General features: G+C 59.3%; 2 protein-coding genes across 2 annotated transcripts in view; both read right to left on the bottom strand.

Annotated features, from left to right (window-relative positions):
* Positions 1-549: 549 nt before the first annotated feature.
* MNEG_0487 (hypothetical protein) lies at positions 550-1,604 on the bottom strand (the record flags this gene model as incomplete). The annotated part of the gene is made up of 3 exons (XM_014051042.1): positions 550-886; positions 1,049-1,279; positions 1,500-1,604. Coding segments are annotated over 3 exons (673 nt in total), but the record flags the coding sequence as incomplete, so codon positions are not given.
* A 7,238-nt stretch (positions 1,605-8,842) lies between these two features.
* The window catches only part of MNEG_0486 (nuclear prelamin A recognition factor-like protein), a gene marked incomplete at both ends in the record, with an annotated part of 3,627 nt that continues 2,110 nt past the window's right edge, over positions 8,843-10,359 (bottom strand). The window contains 2 exons of the mRNA XM_014051041.1: positions 8,843-8,848; positions 9,331-10,106. Coding sequence (XP_013906495.1) covers positions 8,843-8,848; positions 9,331-10,106 — 782 coding nt within the window. The remainder of the gene's footprint in view (positions 8,849-9,330; positions 10,107-10,359) is intronic.

Raw genomic sequence — 10,359 nt, 5'->3', positions numbered from 1 at the left:
GGGGGAGGCAGCACCAAAGGCAGATGACGGTGATCGCTGCGTTGCAGGCAGGTGCAGAAGGTGGACTGACTGCGGCTTCACTGGGTTGGGCAACAGTGCACAAACTAAGCAAGCTTGTGTCCACCCCTCTTAGGCATGCAGAACGTCGCGCGCAACACACCCAAAGCCCCACGCCACGCCACAGCTTTGCTGGCCCCGTGCCTCACTCGCTAACGCCAGCTGTGCCCACTCAGCGTAGGGCGCGTCTCCGATGCCGTCGCCGGGCAGCAGCACGTCCGCAGGAGGCGCCTGGCGCGGCGCTCCGCTGGCTGATGCCGTCTGTGGCAACCCCGGCCCCTCTCTGTAGAGCCCTGACCGCTCCAGGACTCCCAGCACACCTGCCCAGGGGTGGTGGGCGGTGTGGAGCTGGCTTGGAAGGATGGACTATGCAGGCCACCTTCCCACAGCATCTGCTGAAGAAACACCAAGGCTACCCCAGCAATGACAAAAGATGCAGAGGCACCAAGCAGGCGCAGCATAGGACCCCCGCTGGCCCAGCGCAACACTCACCTTCGCCACTGCCCTCTTCGACAGACAACCCCCCTGCTTGTTCCTGAGCAAGGCCCGCCTCTGATGCAGCACCTGTTGCATCCCCGGCTTCTGTAGCCCCCTGAACAGGCAAGGCGCCTTCATCAGCCGCAGCAGCTGGCGCCGGACGGACGCCGCCGTCGCCGCTGCTCCTGCTGGTGCAGTTGCTGTTGCCAGGAGCATCGGCCTCTGCAGCGACATGGCTGCCACCTGGTTGCATCGGTTGAACAGAGCTGCTTGCCGGTGCGCCTGCTGGCAGGTCGGGGGGTAGCCCCAGACTCACACGCCTCTGCTGCCAGTCCCACAGACGCGCCAGCTCCTGATGCGGCAAGACAGGTTGGGAGCGGATGGCGATTCTGGGCGGGGGACTCGCCTTTCAGCTGCTGAGGCACTAACCCTCCCGGAGAGCGATCCAGCCAGTACCAGCTGATTCAAGCCCCTTCCGCGCCGCACATGTCCTCATCTCCCTGTGCGTGCTCACCCACTGTGCCTGCTTAACCAACCCCCCGCGCTGCTCGTTGTCCGCCATGAGCTGCTCGGTAGCTAGGTACACCGCCACATCGTCCACAGGCAGCGCAGTAGCCGCCCAGTCGCGCCAGCTGTACAGGGGGCTGCGGGCCGCGTAGCCGTAGCGGGGGTAGTGCGAGTTGATCCACTCCTTGGAGTCGTATACCGGCTCGCGTGGCGGCGCGCGCGGCTCAAACGGCTCCAGCTTTTGTGGGTAAGGGGGAGGGCAGTGTCGCGTTCAGGATCATGTGCGAACGATGCGGGCAGCAGCATTGCCGGTTTTGTCAAGCACCAGCCTGGACCGAACCTTGTAGTGAGGTGCAATGGCCCCTGACACTGAGCACGGCTTGCTTGCCGTGAGGACATGCCGCTGCGAGTGCCCAAGAGCAGCTGTGGTCCCACGTGTGTCAACACGTGACGCTCACCAGCTCCAGCGCGCCTGGGATGTCACCCCACGTAAGCCGCTTCTTCAGGGGCTGTGCCACGTCCAGCTCCAGGGTCTCGTCATCCAGCAGTGCGCCGCGCGACATCTCTGCTCGACAGCGCAAAGCAGCGGTAGTGGTGGCCAGGTGCCTGGGGTCGCCATGCCTACTGTCAGCGCGTGTAGTGCGATCAGACAGCATGACAAGCCACACGCGGCTTGTTGCGACTGTTGTAATCCCCGGCCTGCGACGAACCTTGCAGCTCAACGATCGGCACCCGGTCGAGGCCGAGCTCTCTCGCGCCCTGGGCAAGTTGAGGGTCTTCATCAGAAATCTTCTGCGCGGCCGTGGCCCATTGGCGCACGAACAAGGGACCCAGATCACGCCTTGCAGCCCCCCTCGAGGGCCGCGCGGCCAACAGCACGCCTGCTGGAAACCGCATGCTAACTTGGATTGCACATCGTTGAACAGAAAGTTTGGTTTTGGTCCGCCTTTATGACGACGCAGCGACCGGCTGGCGTACGGCAGTGGCAGTGGCAGCAGGCGGTGCCCGGTCCACTCCCTCATGAGAAACCGACCAAAATTTGGCCAGTGCGACAATGCAATTGTTTACAAACATCAGAAATCACGCCCTCCCCTGGAAAATCCTGGTCAAAAATGTGAACCCACGTGCTCATTGACTAGGTCAATGCACACACACAAGTGCCGTCTGGCTGCTGCCCAGGCCCATATGTGCATGTGCTGATCCTGCTGTACATGGGCTTCTGATTGATTGCATGTCAGACCGCCAAGGCTGAGTGACACCAATGACTGGCCAGTCACTGATGTGGGCATACCAAGTGTGCTTACAGAACGTGCAGCACGCGCAGCCGGACGTACGCGACTCGCACAGCAAAGTCGCCTCTACTTGACAAACGTGTGGTTCATCACAGAGCTCCTGCGTGGCGGGCGCCGCTCTAGACATCTCACATCCTGGCCTCACACAGGTCAATAAGGTTGTACCCTCAACCCTGTGAAGCCGACAAGTGTTGTTGATCTGGTCTATGGTCCTGGGGCTTGCAGAACAAACTGTTTCACACAAACAGTGCGCCAGGGTTGGCACACCTCAGACATGGACAAGAGGCCGTTACATTGTCTGTCCGATGGTGTTGCACTTCATCACAATCGGACAGAAGCGAGGGCACACCAACCCTGCTGAATGAGGAGATGCTAGCTTTCTCAGGGGGGTTACCCTTGACGATACAATTGAAAAGTGGGGGTGGTCAGGCCAGGAAATGCGAGGAGGAACACGCCTCCTAGGCAGGAGAGTAAAGCAGGCCTGGCACTTGATAAGCAGAGGGGGTATAGGTATATTAGCGATACAACAGGTGAATACGGCCATCCACTCTTGACGCAGCACCGCCCTCCCTTCTTGTTCCAAATCATGTGACGCAAGCCTGACATGAGTGGCGCGGAACAGTGCAACTCTAGACACAATCAAAGGACGACACGATTCACGTCGCAATCCACATGCGCTCCAGGTGCACTTGCTGGAAAATGCTAGGCAGCAGCAACCGACGAACTGGGTTGCTCAGCAACAAGATCAGGATTGAATGACCTTGTGGCACAGAAGGATCTTAACGGACTTGCGATGAGAGGCCCGATGATGCAGAGCAGGAACAGTGAGTAAAGGACTGGACAGGTATGCATGCAGGCAAGTCGGCAATGACAGTCTGGGCTCCTGACTGTCTACCTTACTTGACGTGCGGGTTCATATTTCACTTTGATATTGTGATAACTCCGGCAAAATGTGTCGTCACTGATGCTGAGCATTTGAGGTTGCAGGGTTCTATGCACTAGGGCACTGCATTGGAGCTGCGTACGTGCTCTTGCACACCTGATTTGTGGACCTGCCATAAATACATGTGCCTGTGCCTGGACCAGTTGCACACCACCTGCATTGAGGCGTGGATTTGCCTCCATACTGGGTGCACGACTTGCAATCTTGAAATTGGCCGCACGACAAGCCCAGAATAGCGCCAGGATCACCATCCTGCGTTCTATTGTCACACATTTGCAGCACAATTAATAGAGTGCCGTTGTCATGCACTGGGGGAGCAGTTGTGACGTTGTTTGTGCGACAAAAGGTCTGATGCAAGAAGCAGCATCAGGCGTGCACAACGCTGCTGTGGCCCCTCCCCTCCGGCTGATGGTGGTGGCGCCCACAAAACGCACAATGCATGCCACCGCTTGCCTTTGGGCATTCTCTGCTGCTGTAGCCATACCAGCTTTTACACTGGCCACTTGTGTTTTGGCAGCTGGAATACCCATCAGCCGACCCTGCGCAGCCAATGATGTTGGGTTTGAGGAAGATAAAGCACGCAAAGCGCCGTTAGATGTTGGCAACGGTTTCAAAGACAGCGTATGTCTGCCCACACCTGCACAAATAACAACGCAATTGAATAAAAGCAACCGCCTGTCCCAACCTTCCAGCAAAACCTCTCTACAGCCCGACCTGACCAAGTGTTCTGAGGCCTCGTGCTCACCTGAAATGCACCACCTGCACTGATAAGTGTATCTGAGACACTCTCGGCAATTTTCCAGGTCGGCACACCTGACGCCCACCATGCCTGTAACGCCAGCAATTGCGTCCACTGGACAGCCGGCCGTGCCGCCCTCATGGGTGCGCGAGCAGAGATCCGTGCCAGCGGCAACGCACTTGGGCTTCACGTCTGGATTATCCGATGGCTCGATGCACCAAACGCACCCAGGTGTGCGCTCACAGCTGTAGCAGTTGTCAAATCCAGTGCACGACCTGGCTGCGGGACGCAATGCGTGATACACACAGTCGCACAAGCATGCGGGCTGTTGTCATGTGACGAGCCAGTGCAACCTATCAGGTGCCCGCAGCACCAGGAGGTGGGTGCAGGCACTGCCTTATTACCCTTGACAATGTCGGTTGTGCGGGCCAGCGCCAGCAGCAATCTGGCAAGCAGCAATCTGGCACAAACACCTCAGCGGCTTGCAAGTCAGGACAGTGCGTGTCACGGAGTTGTCATGGACAAGCTTGAGCTAGTTCTCACCCAGTTTGATGTTGCAGGCTTGCAGCCTGAACCCCGGCTTGAGCCATGCCCCAAGGTCTGGCAGTCGTTCACTATTCAGGCTTATCAGCACTGCAAGATCCACGCCCAAATCACTGGCAACCTTTGACAGGTATGTCTGGCGGTTTACCTGCGAGCAAGTCATATGAGGCAAACACTCATGGCGGCCAAAACACCATGCAGGTTTGAGGTGGGCGGTCTAACATGGGCCAGGGCCATGCGAACAGCACGCTCGGGTGCGACGCAGTACTAACACACTTGGATATCTGGACGCCTGACAGTCGGGCTGCTATGTTGCACCTCAGTTGGAAGGGGCAGTCCGGTGGGCCCAGTGGCTGCTTGCATACTCGATGGGCCCCACTTACCGTGTACCAGTAGCAGTTTGGGAGGCTGGGGTCCGAGGTGAGGCCGAGGGCCTGGGCAGGCGGCGGCTGTGAGGGTGAGAAGTTGACGCCAAATGTCGAGGAAGGGTCCGCGAGGTCCAGCTTGCCAAATTGCACCTGAAGATCAGATGAGGGAGGGAACAAGGGAGCTGCTGCCAAGCTCACAGGGTATATTTGCTTCCAACTCCATGGGGCTGATGACACATGGTGCTTGAACAGGCCGCCTGCAACAGCTCCAGATTGTGAAAGCAGCTGCGCGCTAGTCATCCTGCATCACCTTCCACGCAAAGCTGGTGGCACAGGCAGCATGCACAAGCGCACCCGTGCAAAGCCGCCATCGCCCCAGTCCTTGCCCCATGAAGACCATATCAGCCACCATCCGCCAGTGTTGTTGTAGCCAGCAAGCACCACCTACATCAAGGCAGCGCCAATAGTGGGCATGAGAAAGATGATGCCGAAGGCCCCTGGGAGAGCAAAATCTTGTCAGGGTGGTTCCTGCCAATGCCGCTGTTGCGTACGCAAGCCCCAGGCCAGGTTGCAACATGATGCGCCAATGCCAAAAGGATAGCCAAGGCATGGCTATAGCAGACGCACCGCATGATTGAAGCCGCCTTTGGAGCTTGCTTGCTGATCTGTGGTCCACACTTTTTGCCGGTTCTCAGGCTGCATGTAAAATTCCTGGAAACCGGTTGGCACCCACATGCGTGTGACAACAGCACCATTCTGCCTGATGCGGCTTTGAATCTGCGGCCAGGTGGTGGGCAGTGGTCGTTCTCATTCCTGTATCACTCTTGGTTTCCGTGGTTGTGGCAGACATGAAATCGCCATCGGCATCTTGCTGTGTGTGAATGCTACGCTGAGCCGGCATGGGAGTACCCATATCTGTGCTGATGCAAACAGCCCCAGATCACCAGGCATATCAGCCCCAAACCTGCCACAAAATGTCCTCGTGACAAGCCTTGCTGAAATCTAGGCCAGCTACCGTACACCTGGCTGCCTGGCCATCCCCAATGTAACCCCATAACAATCCCAATTACCTTCCAGATATTGTCGAACCTGACCCTGTTCGTGTAGGACAGCGTGCCCTCCACAGTGTTCTTGCATTTTGGCGTGCACGTTTCTGACAAGACACGGGTGTCAACACAGGGGGTAAGAGCATGTGCACACAGGAATGGACTCAGGGAGTGAGGCAGGTTGTTTGAGGGATCGCTTGAGGCACTCTTGTGCGCTCACCCCATCCCATCCCCCAAGTGAAACGCCACTGGAAACCGGCAAGCCAGACACAGGAAGGCAGGTGACGGCTCTAGGAGCACTCAAGCATGTCCCTCCACCTACCTTGATCAGACAGCCGGCTCAGGGTGTCGGAGTCCAAAAATGGCAAGCACGCGTCAGTGGGGATCCCCTTGCGCTTCTCCAGGCCGTTCAGGGCACTCACCAGCTCCCACCCTTCGCCGCAATTAGGACCAGCGCTGGATGCGTCGGCACAGAAAAACAGGCATCGAGCACTGATCAACGGCCCAGGATTGGCGCGCCCCAGCGCCATGGCCACAGCAGCGTCTGCCGCGGCAGCCACGGCCATTGCAACGCAGGCGTTGCAGTCATACTGGTCCCGGGGTGCGGGTGCCGCAGCAAAGCCACCAACTTGGTCTGACACACGTGTGTCATACGCTGCGGGGGAGGCGGCCACTAGGAGGGCGGCCTTATTAGCTGCCGCCGTGTTTGAGATGTCCACGCCGCAGAGGGTGGCAGAGCCCCGATCGGCGCATCGCGAGCTGGTGCGTGCCGCCTGCCAGTTGGGCCCTGACCAGGTTGTTGTGGCCTGGTTAAGAATAGACTTCCAATTTGTGATAGACTCTTGAACCACGGATGCACCCAGACGCCCTGGGGCAAAGCGCAGGCCCTGGGCCAGGGTGCCGAGCGGCGCGGCATGCAGCAACAGCACGAGCAGCGCGGTTGCTGCAAGGCCGCTGGCCCCCCTGCAGGCTAGCCGCAAGGGATCTCGAGGCCCCTGCGTGCCGTACAAGCCCATTCAGGAGTATCCGTGAGTACGGGCGTACAGGGGCGCACGATCGCAAGAATGTATGGCAGCGTAAATGGGCAGCAGCAGGCGCAGACGGCGCGAATGGGGGCGAGCGAGATCCTCGTTGAGCTGGCGTCTTGCCTGGAGCATGGCTTAGGCTCAGCACACAGTGACCTTGCTCGACGTTTTTGGCAGGATGGAACGGTATCACCCGCCCAAGTTCGCGGATGCTCGTCCGGATGGTGAACCCAGCCCGCCAGCCGGCGAGCCCGGCTTGGTTAGCCTGCTGTGGTCTGAATTATGGATGGCTAAGCCATCATATGTCTCTTGACGACAAGCTTGCTGGGTAGCATGCGGCACGGAGTGCAAGGTGGTGGCTCGTTGTACAGCAGCACGCCGTTTTACCTACGGTGGTACTGGCACCCGCAGGGGCACCGTTGCTGGAGACGGGGCGCCCCGCGATGGGACCTCCCATCCTTCCCAACTGTACATCATGCAAGACAAGAGACCTAGTGACAGCTAAGCTCTTGGGCGTGCGAGGGCTCAGCACAGGCTCCGCCAGTCATGTTGCTGCACCGGCCAACCTCCACGTGTGCGACTACGGGGGACCAGACTGATGCCAGCTTGTTCAGCCATTTCGCCACAATTTGAAAGATGACCCAAGATGAGGCAGTAGGGGAAGCTGTGGCTGGCTCACTCTGCTGTGGTTGCTGCGATTTGTTGAGCAGGTTGGCTGCTCGGAGCACGGGTCCTGCAGGGAATTGTGAGGTCATGAGGTGGCGATGGCGCTCGCGAAGGCGAGGCAGTACACCTTGCACCCCTGCACCCTTTGCACCGCCGTCAGGATTGGCAATGAAACCAGGCCACGGCGCACATATTCTGTACCAGGTGGCCACATTCGCATGCCCTGGGTTAGCACAGCCGCAGCAATGTCCGACTCGCTGCAGTGCCTGCAACAGGGGCCGATGAGCAAGGTAGACAGGGATAACAAAGGCGCAGACGAAGGGGCGGACGGCAGCGGATCACCGCTGCGCCAGCAGCAAGTGTGAGCACGTGACGTTTTTCAGTTGCCGTGTTACATGCGGGGCCCGCTGCTGAACATGCAGCATCCTCCAAGATGTCATGACGGGTTATGGGTGGCGGTGCTACAAGCCGAGCACAGGCGAGGGGCAGTTGGCGGGCGTGCAAGCGCGCGTGTTGGGGAAGTTTTAGGCGGCTTGTGACGGGCGCTGGTACAGGTGCACATGAGGGCGGCGGCAGCTATGCAGCTGCATGTGCGACGGTGGGTTGCAGATGACCATGCTGTGTGATTTTGCGTGTGGCGGGATGCGTGGTGGGCCGATGGCGGGCAGCACGCCCCATCTGCTAGCTCGCACCGGCATTAGAGCGTGTGGCGGCTGCCCTGCAGGCTTTCTGCAGCTGCTTTGACGGTAGCTGTGTGTGCATTCATTTTGTTTGCTTGCTGGGCAAACGCACTCTTTTTTTGGCGTCACCTGACTCGCCAGGTGCCACTATGTGGTGCACCGCCTCGGAGCAACGCGCTTGTGAGCCGGGTTCTGGCATGGGCTACGTTACTGTTGAAAATAGGCATGTGCACACTTTTGGGCTTGATCCATGCAGGATCCATGCACCCGAGTAAGCTGCTGCCAGGCAAACGCACACATCTACACCTACACACACATACACAATACAAAAGCCACTGAAGGGCTGCAAAGCCCAGGCAGCAGCAGCAGCAGCAGCAGCAGCAGCAGCAGCAGCAGCAGCAGCAGCAGCAGCAGCAGCAGCAGCAGCGGCAGCAGCAGCAGCAGCAGCAGCAGCAGCAGCAGCCGCAGCAGCAGCAGAAAAAGCAGGCAACCACAAGGCTTAAACCTGCAAGAGCGACAAGCAGGCAAGCAAGCCAAGCCAAGGACACCTCGGTGTGTTGAGGTCAAACCCCTGGTTGCAGCAGTCTGAACACCCCAACACAATGTCGCGACATGACCGAAAGGTGGCAGACCGGAGTTGCATGCATTCACACGACAATCAACCAACAAACAATAATATGATTCTACCCAAAGACAGACAGACAGACAGTAGTCAACACCTGCCGCCACGCATCACCAGTCACCAACTGTGCCAAGAGCCGTCTTGTCACGGTGATGGTAAGCCGTGTGCAGCAATTTACGCGCCGCCGCCGATCCAGGACCACCACCCACCCAATCACGGTACAGGGCATCAGCGGTCGCGCTCAGCATAGGCTGCCACTGCTGCAGAACAGTGCCCCTACTGGGGTCCGCCTCGACCCACGCCGCCGGGGCCCGCAAAACCGATGCGTTCATGCAACAACCGTCGCTCCTGCTGCTGCTGCACACTTCGCTGATGGCCGCCGTGGTCCCCTGGCCTTGATCGCAGACTCCTCCCAGCACCGCGTCGCCTGCCGCGTGGTCCCTCACGTAGTACAGGCGCTCCAGCTCCTCCAGAAGGCCCGCCGCACTCAAGCCCTCCCGCGGCTTGGCCTGGCCACCGCCATTGAGGCAGCCGCCAGGGCAGGCCATCACCTCCACATAGTCGTACTCGCAGCGCCCCAGCTTGATCCGCCGCACTAGGGACTGGATGTTGCGGAAGCCATAGGCAGCTGCAAAGCGCAGCGGCCGCGCTGTACCTGCGCCTTCGCCGGCAGGGGGCTCAATCATGAATTCCCGAAAGTCTGAGTTGCGCACAGCCTTGAGGGGCAGTGGGGTGCCCAGCGGTGGCAGCGCCGGTGCGGCACCACCGCTGCTGGAAATCTGAAGCCGGCCAGCAGCTGCACGCACGACTCCTTCCAAGTAGCCGCCACTGCTGCCTGGTGCGCCGTGCAGTGGCGGCTCCGCCCAGGGTGCGACCGCGTAGTGCTGCTTCCACCCGAGATCGCTGAAGCTGCCAACACTAGGCCCGTCCTGTCGTGACTCATGTTGCTGCTGCCCGTGCTGCTGTGGCAGCTGGTGCTGCTGGTGCTGCTGCTCTCTGCACAGCTGCAGGTGATCAGCCGGCAGCAGGGTGTCCAGGGCGGTGGGCGGCACATCGGCCAGGTTGCCCATGTCCCAACCCTCCAGCAGCTGCTGCAATTCTCCCGTGGTGAGGCACGAGTCGACCTCGGGAACCATGGTGCCTGAGGGGTGAGGGGATTATGCGGCATAGCCGGTTTTGAAGTAAGGAAACAACGGGTCGATGCCTCTTGTGGGCCGGGGCAGCAGCAAAGTACGCACTGTACACGATTGAAAGCTTAACCCTGTCCGCTTATCACTCTGTTGGATTGAAGGTGGACAAGCACACCTGGTTGGCCACTCGCCCGTCTACAAAAGAATTCAAACCCTGCCCCGTCACCCAGTGTCGACTCCGCCGCAACCAGCGAGGTCACCAAC

This window comes from Monoraphidium neglectum (assembly GCF_000611645.1).
Source record: "Monoraphidium neglectum strain SAG 48.87 unplaced genomic scaffold scaffold00039, whole genome shotgun sequence".
NCBI classification, from domain to species: Eukaryota; Viridiplantae; Chlorophyta; class Chlorophyceae; order Sphaeropleales; family Selenastraceae; genus Monoraphidium; species Monoraphidium neglectum.
Note: the sequence above shows the minus strand (reverse complement) of the source record. Positions and strands in the feature narration are given on the sequence as shown.